Source organism: Excalfactoria chinensis, chromosome 1, assembly GCF_039878825.1.
Source record: "Excalfactoria chinensis isolate bCotChi1 chromosome 1, bCotChi1.hap2, whole genome shotgun sequence".
NCBI classification, from domain to species: domain Eukaryota; kingdom Metazoa; phylum Chordata; class Aves; order Galliformes; family Phasianidae; genus Excalfactoria; species Excalfactoria chinensis.
Window position 1 is genome coordinate 164,581,846 of NC_092825.1, and position 24,256 is coordinate 164,606,101.

Here is a 24,256-nt window from a genome sequence, read left to right on the forward strand (position 1 = left end):
GTCTGCAAATGACGTGCAGAGGTCTAAGGTTCTCCACAACCTCTGTAGATTGTTGATGTGGAAAATGAAAGCCACCTTAATTTAAAGAAGTACCGAACTTCTTAGAAGGCAACTAAAATCACATGTTAAATGGCAGTACAATTTATTAAATCACTAATAATTTTCTCAGCCAAAAAAAAAAGTGTTTAACAAATGAGTTCATTCAGAGCCATCAAATGTCTCCGGATCAATACCCATCACGAGAACTTGATAAAAAAAAATGCATTTATTGTATTACTGATTTTGAGAAATACACATATAACATGGCAAAAGCCTTTTTATTCTGTTTCTCTTCTGCCAGAAACAAAGTTATCTGAGCACATCACCCCAGCAATCCCCAAATGCCAGGATCTTGCCACAGAAGCCAAGCATAAATCCTTGAAGAGCAGATGGCTTTCAGTGAAGACTTTTGTCTCTGTCTGCCTTTGCCCTTTGAGCAGCACTGATCTCTGAAACAGCTCCTAACGTTCTGAACTTTGGACTTCGTTACGCACCTCTCTGACATGTTTCTGCCTGAAATGAGGATGGTTCAAAACCTTATGGCAGCTTTTTTTTTTACATGCCCTGACACACAAGTGATGTATCACCTTCAAAGACTGGTAAAGTTTGGTTTTTAAGACTGTCTGACTGAAAGCTCAGCAAGTGTTCCTGGGAGGCTCGATCTCCCCAGTGAATACACACACTTCTTCAGTCCTTCATGACTCCTGGTGACTGGGGAGAGGCTCTCCTTCTCAGCACTGGGAATGCTACCCCAAAGAGACTGCTCGCTAAAGTGAGATATACTTGCACTATGTATGCCTGTGAATAACAAGCAGGACTTAGCAAGAAACCTAATGGGGCTCTGAGCTTCTTCTGTGCAACAAGAGAAAGCTCCCATAGGCTTAAAATCCCTCCCTCACCTCATCCAAAGCAATGTTACCTGCTGGCTGGGTGACCTGACCTGCCCTGCTCACCCACCAGCTGATTGGCCTATAACACTCAAATGATCACTTTTGCTTTATTTTGTGACAAAATACTGTTACAGGATGAACTGGACTGTGAACCTGGATGAAGAGAGGAAGACAAACACTCTGTAGAGCTGAGCCCAGGCCAGAACTTTGTGTTACTGTCTGTCAGCAAGCCTATGTGCCACACCAAACCCGCTCACCATCAGGTGACCATGGCCACTGAGTCTTTGGGTTGATCCCATACTGAGGGGTAAGGCAGGCCACAGCGGCTCCCAGATTTGGGGCTGACTGGTGTGTGTCACATGGCAGTGAAAAACATTCAGCCTTTGAGATCATATGACACACATTGCTGGTGCTAAATAAGTTTATGAAGGAACTGAAAATGCATGAAGTTATTAAACTCCAATTCTTCCTGCTTCAAGTGAAAAACTACATCTGGGAAGCTTCAATTTTTTATTACTATTAGTTTTTTGTTTGTTTGTTTTATTTTTAGATAATAACGCTTTCTGCAATATTTGTGAATGATGAGTAGTGTTAAGACTGAAAGGAGGCCCTTCACCTTCTGCTCTCTGTCTCCTGTCCTTGTTGTACCACACCTGTGTGGAGGCCAAAATCATCTCTTTGTGTCTTACGCTCCATCCCTGATGCATGTAGGATCACAGAATGCTATAGGATCGTGGGATCACAAAATGACTTGTGTTGGGAGCTTCCAGCTTACCCAGCCCCAACCCCTGCCATGGGCAGGGATGGCTCCTGGCAGCTCAGGCCACCCAGGGCTCCATCCAGCCTGGTCTCAAGCACCTGCACAGATGGGGCACCCACAGCCCTTTGGGCAGCTGTGGCAGTGCCTCACCGCCCTCTGAGTGAAGAACTTCCTCCTAACGTCTAACCTAAATCTCCTCTCTTTTAATTTAAAGCCATTCCCCCTTGTCTTATCACTATCAGACTCTGTAAAAACTCAGTCTCCCTCCTGTTTATAATCTCCCTTTAAGTCCTGGAAGGCTGCAGTGAGGTCTCCCCAGAGCCTTCCCTTCTCCAAGCTGAACACCTCCACTTCCCTCAGCCTCATCACCCTCCTGGCTCTCTCTGGTCCCGCTCCAGCAGCTCTGTACCCTTCTTGTGCCTGACCCTCAGGCCTGGACGCAGTGCCGAAGCACCTGCTGGGGCAGTGTTGACAGATGACAAAGTCCACCCTATCTTCCCTTGGCAGAAATCACGCTGGATTCCGGGAACTCGAGAGTCATGGCCCGGAGACAAACGAGTGCGAACGGGGAAAAGCGGTCACAGAATCTCTCCATCAAAACCGGCCCTTAATCGGCTGGAGATGGGAAGGCATAGAGAGGAACGGCGGGCAGAGCTGCATCAAACACACGCCGACCCTCCGAGCCGAGCAGGGCCGCACCGCTGTGCCTCAGCGCGTCACCCCGCACCGCCCGCCTCCCTCCTCCCGGCCGAGGGGCGGGACCGCGCCGCGGGGAGGGCCGCCCTCTGCCCGGCGCTCGGTGTCGCGCTGTGCGGGACATCAACACGGCGCGGCGTGACCTCCGGGGGACGGGGCGGGGGTGCGGCCTGGCTGAGGTACGGCACCGAGGGCAGCGGCCGGCGGGGAGAGGGAAGAGGAGGCGCTGGGGCGGGCGGATGGCTGGGTGCCGCTCTCCTTCCTCCTGCAGGTTGGATGGTGGTTTCCCTTCGCCTGGTCGATCGTTGTGACGTTTTGCTTTCTCTGCTGAAGCGAGTTAAAGGCGAGATCCAGAAATGAAGAAGGTTTTTCTCGTGGAGCCGGTCATTTTCGTCTACATATTCGCAAATTCCCTGACGAGCCCGGTGGTGCAGCAATTCATTTACCGAAAGCTGTGGGAGGAGGAGTACAACTCCACCGCCATAAGCAGCGACAACAGCAGCCGCTGTGAGCAAAACAAGAGCAGCCCAACTTATGTCATGCAGAAGGTAAGAGCAAAGGAAAAAAGGCAGCTGGAAATACAGGCAATAAAACCTTCAGCCTGTAGGTACTGAGCAATATAACCTCCCTCTCTGTTACCTTATTTAACCTTTTATAGGTAGAAAAAGCATCAGTTTCCTAAACCGCTGTCACTTTGCTGCTTACTTGCTCTGGTGTTGTGCTGTATGTAGTTATCATGCTTTCAGGACAATGAAAAGCTGAAAGAGGACAGGACTGCTCAGCCTGGTGAAGGGAAATCTGTGGGGACATAAGGCATGGCATATATAAGAAAGCAGGTTTAAAATAAGGGTGGTGAGGCACTGGCACAGGTTGCCCAGAGTGCTGGTGGGTGGATCCCCATCCCTGGAGACATTCAGGGTCACAGATGTGATTCTGAGCACCTGATCTAGCTCTTGGTGGCCCTGTTCATTGCAGGGAACTGGATTAGATGGCGTTTAAAGATCTCTTCCAACTCAAACATTTCTATGCTATTATAAATTTTCTCCAGGAAGACGCTGAGATAAATTAATCCCCTAATCTTTTAATCATCGTTTGCTGATTGAAAATTGTCTTGGATTGGGCCCAAGCTGACAATGGCCTTGCATAACAAAGGGTGCAGCTGAAGGCTCTCCTTCCAGTAAGAGCCGTGTATGTGTCAATGCACCATCAGTGGTGCTGTGTCTTGGAGTGCTCTTTGTAATATGTACAGCTTAACAGTTGTCCTATACATATAAAAAGTCAGATCTACCATTCACAGAACAGTGCTTGTCTGCCTTGCTGAAATACAAAGATGGCCCCATGATCCTGTGGCCAGTTCCCTTTGTAACACTTTATCATGTTATGCTGGGTAGTTAGGTGCAGATTGAAACCTCTGCAGTGGTACTTTAGAGCAGTTTTAGTGCTACACATTAGCAGAACTGATGTGGGTTGACAACAGAAGAGTTATCATGCTCCATTTTTGCTTTCAGAGAATCACAGAATCATTAAGTTGGAAAAGGCCACTAATGTTATCTAGCCCAACCATCAGCCCATCACTGCCATGACACTAACCATGTCCCCAAGTGGCACATCTACCCTTTTCTTGAGCACCTCCAGGAGCTGCAAATCCACCACCTCCCTACTGTCTCTATCCACTCTTTTCTGTTTATGACTGTTCTTTCTGAAGCAGTGAATTCCTCTAACACACTCTGTAGCCACACAATTGCGGTATCTAACATGGGGATGGCAATAAGGTTATATTTACAGAAGAGGTTCAGCAAAATCATCCGTGATAGCTGCAAATGAAGCTTGGATTGGGTTTAGTGGAACCCGACTCTGCATGGTAAAGTGAGAAAAATAGATGCCTGGACTGTAAATTACGCAGAAAATGGGGTTAAATTACACAGAAAATGAAGTTATTGGAAGCTAACTGTTGGCATTCCTTGATGCTGCAGTAAAACAGGTGACACTTGAAGATTTTGGTTACATCCAAGATTGGAATCTATGACAAACTGCTTATGTGAAGGACTGAACATTGGAGCGTATCAACCTCATTTGTCACATATAAAATAAAATCTTTAATGGTTTGTGCTTCTATTGAAGATAAGAAGTGTTCAGAATTTTTAGTATGAAGTAGATTCTTCCTCATAGGGTGGGAGTAGGAAGAATTTGAAGATTAAAAGGTAAATAGAAGTTCTAGTCCAGAATGCATTCTGGGCTGCCCAGACAGCAAAAGAAGGTAATGTGTGCCATCCATTGGAACTGATCTGGAGATAATAACCAACTATTGTTACAAATATGCTTGTGTGTTCCTCCCCCAAAGCCTTTTTTTTTTTAGAATCAGCTCCTTTTTTTTCACTGTGGGCATTTTAATGTACAGAGTCATGTCAATGTAAAAGACAGCTCTTAGAATTAAGTGCTCTGCTTGGTAGTTCTAATCACAGAATCAATCAGAAAACCTACATTTCAGAAACATTTCTGTACGCTGCATTTGCTAGAAACCCCCCAAATTCAACTGAGCCTTCCAATTGTGACAACATATGCTCCAAGATTGAACACTTGATATATATTTAGGCAAAACACTGAAGCAGAGTGCTGAAATTTACACAGCAGCGCTGACTGAGGGACAGTGGATTTGCAAGCTACAGGATTTTTGGCATAAAGGAGGCCAACCGTGTTTCCTATATACAGAAGTTTTGATATTTGAGAGTAGAAGTCCTTCAGGACATTATCTGAATCGTGGCCGATAGAACTTTTTTGTTTCCCTTTCTTGACAAAGTTCCATTCCCTCCATGTCGGTGGTAGCCCATAGGTGGTGAATTATTGAATAGTCATGCTCTTGTCTATCTGTCTAGCCTGTATTTTTGTACCATGCTTGTTCCCATTGTATGTGGACGTAGAACTCAAAGTCACCTATCAATTTCAGCAGTGTCTGTGCTGAGCTGTAACCCCATGCATAAACCCCATGAAAAAAGTAGATCTGGTAACACAGACCCAGGCCCTTTGCTGATGGTAGAAGTAGGTGTTCAGGGTTTTCCAAGATCATCCTGAGCTATATGCATAGGTACAGTACATTTTAATGTCAGGGGTGTTTGTTGTCAACTTTTGGAGGAAAACCTCTTTTATAGGTTGATTTAATGTAAGTCCTTCCATTCTGGGGATGGAGAAGCTTTTTACTGATCTCATCTATTTCAGTTTGAAATGTAGAAAGAAACTGAAGACAAAATCACTTGAGGTCTATAAAAAAAGTAGATCGTTGTTCAAAATGGATAATCTTGGCAGCATGTGGATTAATTATTTCTTTGGATTTGCATTTATCATAGCAATTTTGTGATAAATTAAAATGAATTTCAAAGTAACTCAAATACACTCTGGAGCATTCTGATCCCTGGCTTGAATAATCCTTTTTTGTAGCTCAGGAAGAGGCTATGTTATTAATTAAACACCCTTTATCATTCAGGACACATGCATTTTCTATTGTCACTCAGTAATATTTGTAACTTTGTGAGCCTGTTTGTCATGTGCCTCAGTGTAGCCTCAGGCAAAAGACTTCCCTCTTAATTTAATCCGTATGCATGTGATCGTTCCTTCACTGTCATTCCTTTAATTTTGTAATATCTGTTTTTGAGCATTACTTCTATCCAGCGCCAGCATTTGTCTCAGAGTAGAGCAAATTCACATTAAAAAGCTAGACTTCTATTTTCAAGCGTGTGTAGTATTGATCTTTGTAGCTACGTGATTATGAAGCAACTGAGGGATTGACCAGCTGTTTTCTGTATCCATTTCTGATGAATTTATAACAACATAAAGGGGGGCTGTTGAGTTCTTTTTACTCTCAATGGAGTTTTTCTGTACTTCTTTAGTTGTCTGGTCAGTAGGCAGCAGGTCATTTGTGGCAGCAGGGTTACAGACATTTGGGGTGTCATAGAATCATATCATAGAATCATAGAATGGCTTTGGTTGGAAGGGACCTCAAGGATCATCAAACTCCAGCCCCCCACCACAGGCAGAGCCGCTGACCTCCTCATTTAATACTAGACCAGGCTGCCCAGCACCCCATCCAACCTGGCCTTGAACAGCTCCAGGGACATCCATCCACAGCCTCTCTGGGCAGCCTGTGCCAGCACCTCACCACTCTCATAGTAAAGAACTTCCTCCTGACATCCAACCGAAATCTTCCCTCCTTCAACTTAGAACCATTTCCCCTTGTCCTGCTGTTATCTACCATTTCAAAGAGTTGGCTCCCCTCCTGTTAGTTTGGCTCATTTTAGATACTGGAAGGGTGTCCAGATTTATAGCCACATTCCTTGTGTTCTACACCTACTTCCAAAACAACGAGACCCAAATCTTCACTGGTTTCTTCCTCCAAGTTCATAAATTTGTGTGTTTCAGCAATAACATTTGCACTGCATGTTTTGCACAGACTGAGAATGTACATACGTAACAATACTTAGCTTTATTTCCAGTGTACTACCATTTCTGTGATGGTCATTGACTTGGACCCAACACTTGTGAAGAAGCAATGCCTGCAACAATAAATGGCACAAATAGCACAGCCTGTGACAGAAAGATGTTTTCAGGCTTTACAAATGCAGCCTCACAGCCCTATAATTGCCTATGCTTTTTTTGCTGTGCCCTATTTGTCTGCAGGCTGAGTTTCTTCCTTTCCTGTTGGCACTGTCTTTTCAAAGCAAATAATTTCCCATCCCTTGCCAGTCCTACTGCCATTCTCCTCTCACATTAAATCCTTTCCTACAGCTTTATGCTCCAGGCTGCCTGGCATCCCTCTGCACTGCCATACCCATGGACAAGGCTGCTGCCCGGCTCTGTGAGATGCCTCAGGGATCCGATTTCAGAGTTACTCTCTATGTCTGAAAGTCTGTTTTGTGAGGTGATCCTGTAGGAAGGGTTTGTGTGAATGCAGTTGCTGCCTTCTCTGCTGCTGCTCTTTTACCTCGGCAGGTTGTTCTCTTTGAAAGGGCTGCTGGGACTGCTGTTTCTTCAGTCTGTATAAATCTATTAAAAGCCAGATCCAAACCAGCTTACTGCGCATCATCACTTAGCAGCCAGCTTCATAAATGCACCAAATACTTTTTTCTATTAACTTTTGAGTTCTTTTCTTCACAACCATCAATATTCTATTAGCTACAAACTGTATTTGATATTTAAACTTCCTTTTGAAAGAACCAAGCCATTTTTTCCCATAATGGTTGTTTACAGCATTACCTACTGTTCCATATGAGAATGTGGCTTATCAGTAGAGTTATCACTGATTTGGACAGTTTCTGAACCCAGAGCTTGCCAGTGAGGACTTAGTTCACATTCTGTACGTATGGGTCAATATAATTTTTAACACCATTTCACATTTATGTGCTGTTACTATTCGTAACACTGCACATTGTCAGCAGCAAATGCTGCTCTATTCACTTGCAGAATGTGCTGGTCAGTGAATTGCTCCTTTGTGACCCTCCCACCAGGATTATTTAGGGAGAAAAAAAGATCTCCTGTGAGTAGAGAGCTTGGGCTGTGCTTCTCAATCAAAGATTGTTCTAGTTCTGATTTCTGAAGGATTAAAATGGGCCCAGTATCCTTTGGCAGTGCCCTGTACTGAAGGAGGTGCCCCACAGTAGGAAAACCAGCTCTTATAAATGAACGTAGCAAAGAATTGTTGTTTTGTCTTCATTGAAATTGCTCTGTCAAGAGCACTTGTGAGAGCATGTCTTAAGAAATAAGTTCTGGTTCTGGGGTCTAATGCAACAAGGGACGTTTCAGAGATACTAAAAATAGAATTAGAGAAGCATGTATTTGAATATGCAATTCCTTTGTATTATTATCTAGTCTAATGTATATATTATGATATATAATACTGTACTGTATTTGCAGCATAATATGGCATTATGTGAGATCATATAGTCTTGGAAGATGATGTTTTGCAGTAATATATTTTATAATATATAAACAAATACCGCTTTATGATAAATGTTATGCTGCATGCTTATTTTGTCCCATGTATAAGTTCATTATTATATATCATATATATATATATATGTACAATATATTGTGTTTACCATTATTTCTGATTTTCTCTTTGCAGGGAGTTCAAGAGAAGACTTCTTTTTTTAATATGCAGCTGGACTTAACGGGGGCAGTTCCCAGCCTGATAGTTGCCTTTATCATCGTAGCGAATGGGGATCACCAGGGACGGAAAAAGTCTTTGGTTTTACCATCAATTGGAGCTTTGATTGCAGATATTTTCCTCACTATAATATCATACTTCTCCTTGCCAATCTCTGTCCTGTTTTTGGTTACATTTATTTCGGGACTGTTTGGGAGTATGGCAGCTTTCCTTGGAGGAGGCTTTGCTTATATAGCAGATCAGTGTCACGATGAGAAGCAGAAAACAACACGAATAGCTGTGGTTGATTTAATTTTTGGGGTTGTGTCTGGATTGGCAGGACTGTCTTCTGGCTACTTTTTAAGAGAAATGGGCTTTACGTGGACATTTGTGACAGCATCTCTACTTCACATTGTTAACATTATCTATATTATTTTTCTACTGGAAGACACAGTGCACTTATCTGAATTGCAGCAACAGGCACCGTTAACTTACAAAGAACATCTAAAAGAAACGTTTTCTGGAGTGTATATGCTTTTTAAAACCGCCCCTTCTAAAAAGAGAATTTTAATCATTGTGTTACTTTTTATATTTATGACTTATTTATTTACTATGTTTGGGGGGAGTTCCCTTTTTACACTGTATGAACTGGACGAGCCTCTGTGTTGGAATGAAGTGTACATTGGGTACGGAGCAGCTGCATTCACTTCTGTCTCTCTGACCAGTTTTTTTGGAGTTTACTTATTTTCTAAATGTCTCAAAGACATTTACATTGTATTTATTGGGATATTTTCTTACATTGGAGGAATTGTCATGGCTGCCTTTGCCAAAACAACCCTGCTCATGTTTTTAGGTGAGTTCAAAGTCAATTCTCAACAATATAGAAGAAATGTCTCGTGTGTTATTTGTAGTGATCGGTGGTGATGGTGGGTATTGGATGCACCACACTGAAGAGGTAAAATGTACAAGGTTGTATCATTCTGATTTAAGGTTTAATTAAAAGATGAATAGTGTGGAGAGTGAATGAAATTATTTGGCTTATGTTGGCTTATGATTTGGTTTTGGTGCTATACAGATATAGTGGACTTAGGGGTTCCTCTGTGCTTGGATACTTATGTTTCAATGCACACCTGGTTTGATCTATTTATTTACTTATTTCCTTTTACTATTTAGGAAACTGAGCACTCAAAAATACATATCTAGTTCATTTGCAATGTGTGTGTAAAATCCAGGATTTCTATTACATTCATATCTCATCGCTTGTTCATTGCTTTACAGTAAGACTGCCGTCTTTGTTCTGCATGATGCCCATTCCTGTTCTCCGATCCATGCTGTCAAAAGTGGTCCTCCCCAGTGAGCAAGGTGAGTAGAATTTGTTTTTCAAAAATGCCATGATGCTGTATTTCAGAAGAGAGATACACCAAGGTCACCTTTAAGCAAACAGATATATATTGGTATTTTCTGACTGCTCGCTGGATGATCTTGGAGGTATTTTCCAACCTTGGTGATTCTGTGATTCTACTAGATGTTTCCACTTTGAAAGAAGTAATTACTCTAAAAAGAAGAAGAAAGATTATGGAGACTATGAAGCAGAAGAATGCTCAATATTTACACAGATCACAGAATCATAGAGTGGCTTGGATTGAAAGGACCTCAATGATCATCACATTACAACCCCTCAGCTGCTAAGTTAACCACTAGATCAAGTTGCCCAGGGCCCCCTTAAACACCTCCAGGGATGGGGCATCTGCGACATCAACCTGTTCCAGCATCTCACCACCCACTCTGTGGAAAACTTCCTTGTAGTGTCTAATGTAAATCTCCCCTCCTTTAACTTAAAACCATTCCCTTTATTTACCTATCACTATCTACCTGTACAAAAAAAATGATTTATTTCCTGTTTGTGGTCTGCCTTTAAGTCCTGGAAGACCATAATGAGATCTCCCCAGAGCTTTCTCTTCTTCAGACTGAGCAAGCCCAGCTTCCTCATCCTGTCTTCATGGGAGAGGCATTCCATCCCTCTGATCATCCTCGTGGTCCCCCTCTGGACTCTTTCCAAAAGCTCCACATCTTTCCTGAGTTGGGGACACATTACTCCATATGGGGCCTCATGAGGTCAGAACAGAGGGGGACAATTAATTCTCTCTCTGCTGGCTACCACTTCACTGATGTAGCCCAGGATTCTGTTGACCTTCTGGGCTGCAAGCACACACTGCTGGCTCATGTTTTTCATCCATCAGGGCCCATGAGTCCTTATCATCAGGGCTGCTTTCAAGGATTTCATCTCCCAGTCTGTATACTTACCTGGGATTATCCCAACCTAAGAGCAGCGCCTTACGCTTGGCTTTGTTAAACCCCATTAGGTTTACACAGTCCCACCTTTAGAGTTTATCAAGGTCCTTATGGATGGCAACCCTTCCTTCTGCTGTATCAACTGCACTGCTCAGCTTGGTGTCATCAGCAAACTTGCTGAGGATGTACTCAATCCCGTTATCTGTGTCACTGATGTTAAAGAGTACTTGTTCCCCCTGGGGGACACTGCTCATCGCTGGCCTCCACCTGGACATAGAACCATTGACCACAACCCCCTGGTTTTGACCTTCCAACTGATTCCTTATTCACCAAATAGTCCACCCTTTGAACCCATATCTCTCCAAATTAGATGTAAGGGTGTAGTGGGGGACAGTGTCAAAAGCCTTGCACAAGTCCAGGTAGATGTTATCAGTTGCCTTCCGTTTGTCCACCACTTCTTCAGAGAAGGCCACCAGCTTGGTCCCTTGCTAAAGCCATACTGGTTGTCTCCAGTTACCCTCTTGTCCCTCATGTGCCTTAATATCTGTTCCAGAAGGATCTGCTCCATGATCTTCCCAGGCACAGAGGTGAGGTTCACCAGTGTGTAGTTGCACAGGTCTTCCTTTCTCCCTTTCTTGAAAATAGGAGTGATGTTTCTCTTTTTACAGTCACCGGGGACTTCACCTATCAGCCTTGACTTTTCAAATATGTGGACAGCAGCTTGGCAACCACATCAGCCAGCCCTGGGCTGCAGATGCAGCATTACAGTTCCTTTTGTAAATGTGACGTGTAGAACAGCTTCTACATTCACGAGATTTTGATGGAGAAAAATAAACACTTGTTGTTTCATCAGTGTCACACTTTATAACTTAGAAAGATAAGCATTAAGTGGTCAGCCTTGAAAACAGGGGCTTGGATCCCAAGCAATGTACCAGCTTCACAGATGCCCATGGCCACTTAAAGGCGTCTCAAGGGCTGTAACATATTACATCTAGAAGTGCTTTCTTTAGTGGAACACACACACAGAAAGCATGTGAGGCCTTAAAATGTGTCTCTAGCGTCTCACACTTTGCTACGGCCAGATTTTGAGGAGTACGTGTTGTTTAGAAGCATCCTTGTGAGCTGGTTTTATCTTTAAAAATACCCGTCTTTAGACACCGAAGCAGAGACCTCTTTGTACTGTAATACATTAACAAATGCTTCGGTTTCTGTGGTTCCTTGGCGTTCTTTGTGGCTTTGGATACCTGAGTAGTTTGATGCAGGAATCAGGTTGCCTCTTGCCATCCTTTTCTGCTGACCTGTTGTGGTTTCGCTTATAGTCTGATGAATGTGGACGCAGCTTGGGAAAACGTGTCAAAACTACGCAGGTGGGATAAGCTGACACCCCCGTGTGTAGTGCAGAGCCAATGAAAGATTGCTTCTTTCGTTTGAAAAATGAGAAGGATATGGTTATGTGCTGAACCAGCAGCCCTTGTTGCTCTTTGTTGCAAAGAGTCTTATCCACATGTAAGAGTGGAGATTAGAGAAGGAGGAAACAAGAAAGGGGAGACTGAGAAGGGTGGGGAGAATTGAAAAGGGTAAAGGATGAAGCTGTGCAGAATGTGGTTAGTGAGTATGAACAGCTTGAATTTCATGTGACAAATAGATCCAATAAAGTAGACGTGGTGACAGGATAATAGCAAAGAAAATTAGTTCCCACTAACAACAACAAAAAGTCATTTAAAATGTCTCCTGTAAGAGTCCCCATGGAAAACACTTCCACAACAAAGATACATGATACTTAGGAGCTTGTCACTTGCACATTTGCTGAACTATTACAGATAGATCTTTTGGAACAAGTTTAAATACTTTGAAAGGGTTTTGGTTTTATTTTGCTTGTAATCTTAATCCAATACAGTTTTATGTATGTAGATATGTATGTATGTATGTATGTATTTATTTATTTATTTATTTTTCAGGTGCTGTGTTTGCTTGTATTGCCTGCTTAGAAGTTGTGACTGGCACTATTTCACTTTCAGTCTTTAATGTGATCTATGCAGCTACGGTTGCATGGTTTTCAGGCTTTAGCTTCCTCTTGTCAGCCAGCCTGTGTCTAATTCCACTGGGCGTACTGTGGTAAGTACATATCAGGGAGGTGCTTCTGAGTGCTTTTACTGGTGGTTTCTGTTTTGATATGAATTGAGGCTGGATGGTTCAATGCACTCTCAATACTTCGGTATTTTCTAACTCACTGGACGTGTTTTGTGTGTAGCCATTTCTTCGGTTTTCATCCAATTTAGGAACTAGTTGTATATAGCAAACCCACAGCAGATACTCTGAGGATTGTCAGCAGGGAACTGCTTGGAGGATGGCAGAGCCGAGACTGGGGGATATAGCAGTGATAAGAGTTTTCCAGTGGGGGACAAGACAGAAGGCAGGGAGCCTGGGCTGTAGAGTCTTAGTTTTAGTTTGGTTTAGTGCTGCTGCACAGTAGAGAAAGTTTCTGTTAAAACATTCTCTCGTGAGCAAATGCTAACAGATATTAATTATGAAATCACTCCATGTTGCAATCAAAACCGTAGTCCATCATCATCATAAATTTTGGAAAGCTGCTTTCCTTTCATCCTTAGTGTCTCAGATGTTGCAGCCTTTGAATAACCTCTCTCTAAAGCCTTCTGATTGTCACACACATTACTGTTTGAGAGATGAAATGCTAGTAGTTTCAGTCCGTAATCAGTCTGCCTGCTAAATTAGTATTTTTCACAGACAGCAGAAATGATATTGCTTAACTTGCCTAATGAGGGACAATTGCTATTATTGGGTTTGTTTATTAAGATATGTCCAGGGCTTTGTGCTGTGGGAGGTGGCTGTAACAGAGCTATTGAGTGTGCTCGTTACTGCTGAATCATCATGCTTTACTCAGCTAACAATATCTGTCTTATCTCTATCTTGCAGCTGGCTACTGTGCACAAGCTGGAATGAGGAGGACTTGGCTCTGCTTGTACCTGAAGAAGTATCCAGCATAGACAGCGTTGATAGTTGAACAAAGGAGTCACCAACTATCTGGCTTTTCTAATCTGACATGCTGTGGCAAAGACCACTGTGTCATACTGACACCATAGAGATAACTCAAGAGTTGCAGATGAAATCGAAAACTGGCCCTTCAGCACTAAGCACTGAATTGATAGCACTCTACACCCAGTCTCTTTTTAGCACTTGAATGAACCTATATCTCCTGTACTTAACTATGCAGATAGTCTAGCAATGGAGATTTTAATGCTGTTTTCAGCGTGGGGAATAAAAGTAAGGTAGGCTGAGTGTCTTTTGCCACTTACCCCACCTCAAATTTGAAAATATGAGCTGTGGCTTATGATACATTTTGTGTCAGTCTAAGTGCGGGGAGGACAGAGATAAGCTTATCAGCCCCTTAGCCAGAGGATGCTGGCAATGCTGCTGGGGCCAATAGAGCTCATGCCAGCTGTGCATGCAGCCCACTTTGTACATCATAAAAGGTCCGTCTTAACTGTAAAGCCCACAGAACTGTCTAAATTTACTAAACGAAATGGTACTTCTTTCAGAAAGCAACTGAATGGAAAGTAGTAGTTGTACCTGCTGTAAGACCTCTGCAGCTACCAGAGGATGCTTGTGCAAGTTGAGTGTACGATGCGTGGACCCTGCCTGTGACTTAGACCTTAAAGTGGATTTTCATACAGAACTGTCATACTTAGGAAATTTCCAGCCTGTAGAGTGTGAAGTTAGGCCCACATTTTGCACATTTATCTTTAAGTTATAAATCTTTTATCATTTTTTCATATCTGAGAGACTACACAAAGACACCTCTGTTTTGTCCCATGGATGTTTCTTGTTTTCCGGTTAAGCTGGTGGCACTGAACTTACTTTATATTTCCAATGAAAGGCTGTAACAGAGGGTTTTTTTCAGCGGATCTTCAAATATGTTTTCTATTCATTCTGAAATGAGATGACCAAATCCAAACTATCACAGAGTCACAGAATGACCTGGGTTGGAAAGGACTTCAAGGATCATGAAGTTCCAACCCCCCTGCCTGACAGGGCCACCAAACATACACATTTACTAGATCAGGTTGCCCAGGGCCCCATCCAACCTGGCCTTGAACACCTCATACAGATACAGATACAAGCTATGCATCTAAGCATCTTACAATGAATGCAGGGTAATTTATTTGCACTGGAATAACATTTCTAATCTTCAAAGCACTTTACAAATGCTGCTGGGAACTTCCCTCTACAATAGAAATGAGCCTCCCTGTTTTAGAGAGACAGAAATCAACGGGAAGGAGAAGTGACTTGGCCTGGGCCACAGTGCAAATCATTGGGAGTTCTAAACCTAGAAATCAGTTTTTGTGTTGATTCTTCTGTTGTTGTTTATTTTTGGTTGAGATCTATAGGCAAAAGCTAGTCGGAGTATTAGCTTTTAGAATGTATAGCATAGCAAAAGTGGGCACTCTGCCACAAAATGTTGGTACGTCATGGCAATGCTATTATGGATCCTTCTTGTTAGATAGGCAGTGTTGGTTTCACAATGTGAGTCTTGACCACTGAGAAGATTGAACAAAAGGTCAAATAAGGTAGAGTGGAGTTGGCACTGTCTGGGAGTTCATAAAATCACACAACCAAGGAGCGGAAGGGAGCTTGCAGCCCACCCAGCCCCTGCCATGCACAGGGACGCCTCCCAGCAGCTCAGACCACCCAGGACCCCATCCAGCCTGGCCTTGAGTGCCTGCAGGGATGGGGCAACCACAGCTCTCTGGGTAGTTGTGGCAGTGCCTCACCATTCTGAGAGTAAAGATCACTGCTACCTGTCACTGGGGAAAACAGTTATGTTTCTCTGAGAGACGGAATGCTAACTAATATAGATAGCTATTGTGCTTCTGTCCTCGTGAACCAAGGCTTACTTATGTTGTCAATTAAAGGTCATCAGCTTTTCCTAGCTAGTTTATACACTAGCCAGTAAATAAAACTGTGTCACTCCTCCCCCCTGAGGTGCCCAAATTGTTGCCAACTTGTAAGAGAGGCAAGATGAGTTTTACAGTAATCACGGGGTCCAAAACTTAGCAAGTACTTGTAGAGACATTAAGGATACACCGATGTAAAGAGTCGCAGCACAAAAACTACGTTGTTGTTGTCCTTTCCTCTTCACTATGCAGTTTTCTAAGTGAGCGTTTGCGAAATGAACTGTTTCACACAAAACTGCCTGGAAGTGGGGAAAATAAAGAGGTATATGCCTTCACTTCTTCAGTGCAGGTAGCACACTGCAGGTGGCAAAGCAGTTCTGCAGCTGTGCCCTACTGGGAACGAGAAGGTGCACGTGGCACTTTAGGAATGGCTTTGGTAAGGTTTGATTTTGCCATACCAAGTATTTGCTGTTTGCAAAAGCTTTCAGGTAGACACAGTGTGTGGGATTGGCTGTTTCAGCCAAAACACATGAAAGGCGTGATTTGTGTTTTTCAAGTGCCTAGCATTAAAAATGTTGAGGAAACAAGGTACTAATGTGCTTTATATGCAAGTTTGTAGCAGATGATTTGTTTGTATGTAAATACAGATTATTTTAACAGAAATTAACAGTGAAATTTGGTCTAAATTCTGTGTTGTATTTGTAGTTCTTGACGTGGCTTTTGGCAAACGGTCAGACAAACAGCAGTGCAGGAGGATATGCTTTTGCTTCCCACATCAGGAGAGGAAGGGATGCTGCCCAGAACACCGGCACCAACAGGAGGTGGGGAACTGCACGACAGAGACAGCACTGCTGTCTGCCAGAGGTCACTGTAGGGGCTGCAGTGCTGCATGCACTTGGAGAGCACCTTCCTCCCATGGCTGAGGCTGTGTCCCAGGTGAGCCCTAGCAGCAGGGCTGACCCAGCCAGCTGCACACCTCACATGGCATGCCTCTGCTTAGTGCACAATTGTGGGCTGCTGCTTGCAACGTTACAGAAAGAAGCCTGGAGAGAATGGGAAAAGGGACTGGGCCAGAAAGACCAGCCTCCATCTCAACCAACGGAGCAGTAACACTTCCTTTAATCCCAAAAGCTCTTTGCCTCAGTTCGACTCCCACTGCGTTAACAGCATGCCACATAAATTCTTGCACATGCTTTGTACACGTGCTGTTTGTTTGCTTTGCAGCCTGGCTGAGTCCTAAAATTAGCATCTTTACAGATGTGATGAACATTGCAACTTCCCTGCTCTGAATATGGCTTGATCTCACCCTGTGCCTACTGCAACACAAAGTCTAGTGAAACCCAACCTGCTTGCTCTACAACAGCTCGCTCTTGCTTTATACATATCCACCAAGAAATTTCAATCAATTCTATTGAATATGAGCAGCATTTCCTGCCAACTTAAAGCACAGCAGCTCACAGAAAGAACAGCCACATAAAAAACATTGAGTAGGTCTATGCCTTTATGCTAAATTTAATAGTCCTTTCATATAACCTCTGAGGCAACCGATACAACTGGGTGCTTATCTTCTACTTCATTAGAAAACCTCTATTCTCTCCAGCTCTTAAAAGGCAATTTTGAATGCCTTAAAACAAAAAACAAACAAAACAACCAATAAATGACCTCTCTCATCTCTGTGTTTTTAATCTGCTGCAACGTTTTGCAATAAATATGCGCAAGAGCACCATGAAATGTACATGAAGACAGCTAGAGGCTGTAGTGCATACGGGTAAGGAGTTTACTGCAGTTTTAAGACACCAAAAAGCCTAAGAGATGCTTGAGGTTCTGGGACTGTGAAGAGGTTTGTAGCTACATTTCTCATTTCTGCTACAATTGGCTCTAATGGAACACTAAGTGCACTCAGCTCTCTATACATACGAGTAACCAAAATCTGGATAAATATAATGCCTGCTTAGAAGTATTGCTTCACGTCCCCTGCAGATGACAAGAGATCAGTTATTTTGAACCACGACCCCTTTTGTTCCGTTAGTTAAAAGAAACAGAGGAGGTGGTCACAGATATACGGTGTCCATCCATCGCAAGCAACACGATAAAGACTGGAAAAGCCCTCTTCATGGTTGCCTACAGTGTTAAACCACTCCAGCTGCCTTAAGGGGAGGGAGGAAATGCATGCAGCAGGATTCCACTGGCAGTGCAGAAATGAAAGACCTTTAAAGTAATGTCAAGAAAAAAGCAACAACACTTTGTGTTGTGGATAAGAGAGCGGTGATTCAAAATTAATTCTATTTTGGAACACAGCAGCATTTATAGCAAACTTTTATTCAAGGCTTAAAAAAGCACATGGAAGTATTCACGAACAAAGCATCACTCAATGGAAAACATCTTTGTTTCCCCTTTAAAAAGTTCTTCTGCAAGAACATCCATTAAACGCATTTACCTACAATAATCAATTCTAAAATGCATGGGTACTTTCTGGATTTCTGGTACACACGTATAGCATTTCCATAACTAAGAGACTGTAATCCTGAGCAGTGTATGAAGAGACATTATTCGAGCTGTCTAGTTATACGACATTTATGTAATTCACAACAAGCACAGAACAATGTGTGGACTTTAAACATTTAATGTGCCTTTTCACCAAGGAAGGCAAACGATATCTGTATGACTGCTTAACGCTGAGTACCAATTCAGTGATCGTATATTTAGATCTGCAGTATAAAGACATACTCAAAACATTTTGGAGCACATTTTGTTACAATAAACCGAGTTTGTGTTCCACCATCATGTGGGGCTCTCCCATAACTTCACTTTGTGAAGGATCTGGAAAAAAAAGAAGTCAAAAGCGTTAGGCTTTTACCAAGCTACAAAGACCAAGAACAACTATGAAGATGATCATATTTAATTTCTTCATCTTAACACTTAGTGCAAAAATTACTCAATTCTTGACAGTACTGCACAGCGCGCCTCTATCCAAAGCAATAATCAGATAGTCAGTACTCCTACAGTGGAGCAGTGATAGGAGTGTTTTGTAAGGAGGCAGAAGGGAACTACTCAAGTAAAACAAAGTAGTTCTGCAAAAGCACAGCATCCTATAAGCTGACTCCAAGGCTGAATGAGATTTTTATCTAATAAAATGCAAGCCTGACCATAGCTTCCCCCATTGGTCCCATACATCTATACATCTTTCCAATGCAGCCTTTCTTTAGCATCTAGCACAAGAGGAGCTCAACACTCTGCCCTTCTGCTAGCTGGAACATGCTTATGTTCCTTTCTCCAACCTACGCCCTTAACTATCCTCTGAGATTCCTCCCTACACCCTAAGTATGGCTCATACTGGCTGCTATACTGAAAGGCTATCCAGGAAGATGCGGGAAGCACAAGCTATACTTATCACTGACAGTAAGAACTTCACTTCTGTATGGAAGTCAGTGCCAAAAAAAAATGGTTGCAAATGCACCTGGGAAAGAAAGGTCCAATACAGCCCTATTGGACTGTTTTTTCTCATAAGTAAGGCATATTAACGACTTTGTCCTCTAGCCCTTGTTTCTAATTACAGAACTTACAGAAACATCATATCTTTGTAAGCTCCACCTTTCAAAATCTATGAAATTAGTTCAAAAATTTCTGGGGAAACAGACATACAATGTAAAAGCGTAATCTTCAGCTCCTCAAGAAACCCAGCCCAAAAGCAAATACAGACTCACTTAGCACTGCAGATTAAATGCCATGCAACTAGCAGCTGAACCATACCTATTCCTCTTTCCAAGGTGCTTCTTTACCTTTTGGAACTCAATTTTCTATTTCCAGTTTATGCCTTTAAAGGTCTTATTCCCCAGTGGCAAAGAACTACACAGTTCCTAAATTTTAGCTTTAGATGTTCCTATAATATTCAAAACTATGTATTTACCGTTAAGAATATCCTCAAAACTGATGCATTCATCATTTCCCCTCAGAGTATCCAGTGCCATATTTGAGCTGTGAAGAAATGGGAGACGCTGGGCCTGTAAAAGGACAAGAGTTAAAGTTTCTGCAAGACTGAAATGGGGATCTTTGAATTTCTTTCTGAAGTGTGAGTCACCATCCCCGAATGTATCTACAAACCCTATGGATGTTGTGCTTAGGGATATGATTTAGGGGTGGGCTGTTAGGGCAGCACGGTTAGGCTGAGGTTGGATTCGATGACCTTTAAGGTCTTTTCCAACCTGAACAATTCTATGACTGAGAAAAGTGACGGGTAGAGTCACCTCTTCCTTTGAAAACAATGATGAAGTAAGAGCGCACATCAATATCACAACCTACCAAACACCACCATCTTCTGCTCCTCATCACTGCTTTGAGAAGAGCAGCCTCGCACCTGATTTGTAGATTTCACTGCAGTGCAGCTACTTAAAAAAACAAAGGTTTTGTGTTTTTGTGGGTTTTTTCCCCCTGTTCTGTTCACATAAAGATGTGGAGGGTCACTGCAACAACCCAACTGCTGGTACTGCTGTCCCAAAACACAAACTATTCCCCTAAACACTTTAGAAAGGTATAATTAAACCAGAAAGGAGCTCGTATATCTAACATGACACACAAAATCCGCGAGCAAATCATCTTCTGAATCACCACGTTTCTCACCCTCAAATGTCTGTGGATATCCTCAGTGGGATCTTTGCCCTCACCTGCTTTATTTTCTGCATATCCATTAGGAAAAAGATTTTTCCTCACAAGAGAGTACAGCTGAGATAGAGGGTCACTTTCATATCTCCTGTTTCTTGTCTTTCATCCTCAAGACAAGAAACTTCTATCAAGTTGATAGAAGTTTGTACTGTGATTCAGTAGCACAAGATCCACTGGAAGGGAGTATAAAATTGCTCCCGCTTACTTGAAGAAAGAACTCTTAGTAGCTTGACAATCTTTGGCAAGCAAATATATATATATGTATTTATTTGGACCACCAAACTGTGTTCCCTAAGGGACAAAGTCAGCTACATGCCAGTGGTTGTATTTCAATACACCTTTCTGAAAGCTCACGGTCCCCAAGATGCCCTCATGTGGTTTAAGCAATGGCAGTTAAATAAAAAACTGCCTACCTGTTTCACTGCTCTGAATTCCATTTGCAGCTTTAAGGGCGCGTGGAGTCCTTGAATATTTCTCAGCATGGCAAAGTTTGTTTTATCTTGATTTAACTGGAACTACCACAAACAAAAAATGGTTGTATTTTTCAGAAAAAGCGGCTTTCAAGTACAAGTATAGAAGAGATCTGCAATATCCTACTTCAATCACTATGCTAATCAATGAGGGTATAAACAAATCCAGTGATCACAGAATGGCCTGGGTTGGAAGGGACCTCCAGGATCATGAAGCTCCAACCCCCCATTGCTGGCAGGGCCACCAACCTCCACATTTAATACCAGACCAGGCTGCCCAGGGCCCCATCCAACCTGGCCTTGAACACCTCCAGAGACGGGGCATCATATGATACCATCATATGTACATCAAATGTACATGGAAGAGAGAGATGCAGTAACATTTGTTTTATAAAACTGAAATTGAATTTTGCAGGATTTTATTATAAATCAAGCAGAGTTATTTATATATATATATATATAAAATACTTATATACACATTTTATATATATATATATTACAATGAGGATGTGCAACTCCACCAAGTGGTGTAGTTGTGCACTACTTTGCCACAATATTACAAGCACAGAAAAGGGAAACTGGTTTAACGTAAGAACAGAAAGCAGAAAGACACGGTGGATTTTACTTCTAGACTACTTGAAACCACTTGAGATATTTCTTGTCTCTTCATTATACATACTATGCCTCACTAAAAAATAACAAAAAGCTCATTATTTTACAAGCTGTTCAGCAAGACGAAGAAAATTATGTACATGATAGAGGTGGGTTGTTTTTTAATGAAAAAGTGCTGGCTTGTGAGTACTGAAGTATACAAAAGACATGTCTCAATAGTTCTTAAGCTTGAGTCACCTGGCCTCAATTCTGGCTTTCCCAGTATGAACTGCATGCCTGTAACATCGACATAACATATATTATGAAGCAAAAAAGGAGCACAAATGTCTCATTTTAAAGCCTGTACTCAGTGGTCATAACAAAACCTTGAACCTATAATCCACAGACCACTCTGAAACAGCCCACAAGGGATGACGAAGCTGGACAAGACAACACTTCGAACAAAGTGTATGCATAACATTTCTAGATGGAATAATGTAATTTAGGATTTTTCTGTGACCCATAAAATGAAGATACGTGGCAAATCTAAAGACAAAATAGGAAGATTAGCCTTCCGGAAGTGACAGGTATGCATCCAACCTAACTGCAGAGGTCGCACACACAGCCTCCAGATGGCTACACCTCACTAAGTAAACCCTGAACAGGAGGTCCACCTACATATTAGAATCACAAGTGGGAGCTTAATCATTAAACAAAGTTGCTAGTAGTACACAAATAAAACATTACTGTTGTTACACACTTTTACTTTGTTAAAGGCAAAACCCTCTTCCACCTTCCTGGATGCTGCACAGAGCAGCCCAAGCAACCCTAACACTAAATTAAACAGCGTAATAAGTTAAGAGTGAACAAGGGCTACATTTAACATTATACTTACATTTTTTTCTGACAACTCCAGTGGGTGGCTGGGCACCAACTCATTTTTCACACACGCAAAGCTAGAAATGCAAGGAAAAAAGGAATTTCAAAAGATTAATCAGATGCTTTTTTATGTTACATTCCAAACCAAATTCCAGATACAAACATCAGTGTACAGAGAAAGATTAGCACAGTCTGAATTATAAAGGAGTGCTTAATGGTGAAGCAAATAAGAGCTTTAACTACAGCATAGAATCACAGAATGGTTGGGTCGGAAGGGACCTCAAGGATCATAAAGCTCCAACCCCTCCTGCCACAGACAGGGCCACCAACCTCCCCATTTAATACCAGACCAGGCTGCCCAAGGCTCCATCCAACCTGGCCTTGAACACCTCCAGGGATGGGGCATCCACAGCCTCTCTGGGCAGCCTGTGCCAGCACCTCACAAAGCACTGCCAGAAGAAAACAATATTTAACTTCAGACATCTTTTCTCCTTAAATTTCACGTTTCAAAGAGAGAACAGTAGCTTTTCTTCCTCGACTCCCTTCAGAAACAGAGAAAAATGCTAACAAACGAAAGCATTATAAGTTTAACGATGTCCCTGCTACATTGTATCTGATTTTTAGAAGTCTACAAGCTTTATAACTAAGATACACAGTACCTTTTAGATATATTGAGACATACTGAGATAGACAGATTAACTTTATGTATCAGCACTGAATTTACTAACTGCACACATACATACACGTATATTCCAACCAGCATTTACTTCATAAAGACCAATATTACCTGCTTCTTGAAAGGATGTTTTCCTCCTGTGTGAAAGGTTTGACATTAGCTATGGTACAATTTAACACTAAAATAAAGCATACCCTCTGCGCAGCAGACCATGACCTTCAAACGGCCCAGGTAGTGAAAAATCAGCAATTGGGATACTGTCCTTCAACAGAGAAGAAGCTCCTCTGGACTCCTGGAACACAAAGTAAGGATTATTATAGCAGAATTGGGCTGCTTTCACATGTTCTGTTGGATAAAGTCAATGAAAAACTGCTCCAAGGCTCCTCAAATAACTCATGCACAAGTCCAAGGCTCCTCATGCACAAGTCCTCGATTCCAGGGTCTCTTTAATAAAAAAAAATATAATAATAATAATAATAAAGCACTAAATATGAATTATTTCAGACAGTTTGATGGCTAAAGGCAGCAACAAAACATGCTGGGGACGTGGCAGAAACAGAAACTCACAATTAACCCTCGTTAGTTCCCAGCCTGTGCTGCAAGGATGGAAGGCAAGAAGGCAGCTCATGCTTGGCTGCAGTACAGATGCGATCAGTTAAGACCGAACTGATTATGCCCATGGCTTTAGCTCGGAGTTGGGCCGCGCCGGACCACCGTGACTCAGCACGGCCCCTCCGCCAGCCCGCCCGACGCCCATCATTCCGCCAATGGGCAGAGCCGGCGGCCAGGGCAGGAGACGGACCGACCGCTCCTCATCCCCGACATTAAAACAGCGGCAGAAACAGCCCCCAAACACCGGCCCGCACTCACCATCTTGACTCCACGCTCTCAGCTCCTTCCGCTTCCTCTCGTCACTTCCGGTGCTCGGAGCACGGGAGCGGAGGGGCGTGGCCTCGCGGGAGGGGCGGTGGCCGAGCTGAGGGGGGGTAATGGCGGCCATGCTGGTGTTCCCTCACACCTGCTGGCAGCTGCGTGGTGTGGGGAGTTCATAGGATCGTAGGCTGGGGTTGTAAAAGGAACACTGTGATCATACAGTTTCAACCACCTTTCTATGTGTACGGTCGGCAACCACCAGACCAGGCTGCCCAGAGCCCACATCCAGCCTGCTTCAACTTGTTCCAACCCTGCCTTTTCCTGCCACCGAACCCTTCTGGTTCTCTGCGGGCCACAAGCTGGTGCTGGTGGCAAATGTGTCAGT

The 24,256-nt window shown here is 42.8% G+C and overlaps 2 protein-coding genes across 3 annotated transcripts; one reads left to right on the top strand and one right to left on the bottom strand.

The window, feature by feature from the left end:
- The first annotated feature begins 2,424 nt into the window (after positions 1-2,424).
- Positions 2,425-17,392, top strand: SLC46A3 (solute carrier family 46 member 3). 2 transcript variants are annotated; one of them, XM_072326403.1, is made up of 6 exons: positions 2,425-2,564; positions 2,719-2,933; positions 8,498-9,371; positions 9,797-9,880; positions 12,769-12,925; positions 13,745-17,392. In XM_072326403.1, exons 2-6 carry the CDS (start codon positions 2,742-2,744, stop codon positions 13,830-13,832), a joined length of 1,395 nt encoding a protein of 464 aa, XP_072182504.1. In that variant the 5' UTR covers positions 2,425-2,564; positions 2,719-2,741; the 3' UTR covers positions 13,833-17,392. The 2 variants fall into 2 exon arrangements, with proteins under 2 accessions (XP_072182504.1, XP_072182505.1); XM_072326404.1 differs by having other exon boundaries at positions 2,477-2,564; positions 2,657-2,933; positions 13,745-16,406.
- A 630-nt stretch (positions 17,393-18,022) lies between these two features.
- Positions 18,023-23,922, bottom strand: POMP (proteasome maturation protein). Its single transcript, XM_072326405.1, has 6 exons — positions 23,869-23,922; positions 23,193-23,290; positions 22,339-22,399; positions 20,796-20,897; positions 19,631-19,724; positions 18,023-18,543 (listed from the first exon to the last, which is right to left on the bottom strand). The coding sequence occupies exons 1-6, from the start codon at positions 23,869-23,871 to the stop codon at positions 18,476-18,478; spliced, it is 426 nt and encodes a 141-aa protein (XP_072182506.1). The 5' UTR covers positions 23,872-23,922; the 3' UTR covers positions 18,023-18,475.
- Positions 23,923-24,256: the final 334 nt, after the last annotated feature.

What these genes read in the sequence shown, in the direction of transcription:
- SLC46A3 (XM_072326403.1), top strand. Translation starts at nt 2,742, where the DNA reads ATGAAGAAGGTTTTTCTCGTGGAGCCGGTCATTTTCGTCTACATATTC. An exon ending in AACCCTGCTCATGTTTTTAG is followed by an intron (nt 9,372 to 9,796) that starts GTGAGTTCAAAG and finishes ATTGCTTTACAG; the next exon opens with TAAGACTGCCGTCTTTGTTC. An exon ending in ATTCCACTGGGCGTACTGTG is followed by an intron (nt 12,926 to 13,744) that starts GTAAGTACATAT and finishes TCTATCTTGCAG; the next exon opens with CTGGCTACTGTGCACAAGCT.
- POMP (XM_072326405.1), bottom strand. An exon ending in AATTCAGAGCAGTGAAACAG is followed by an intron (nt 19,725 to 20,795) that starts GTAGGCAGTTTT and finishes GTCCTTTTACAG; the next exon opens with GCCCAGCGTCTCCCATTTCT. An exon ending in TTTTGAGGATATTCTTAACG is followed by an intron (nt 18,544 to 19,630) that starts GTAAATACATAG and finishes TTTTTTTTCCAG; the next exon opens with ATCCTTCACAAAGTGAAGTT.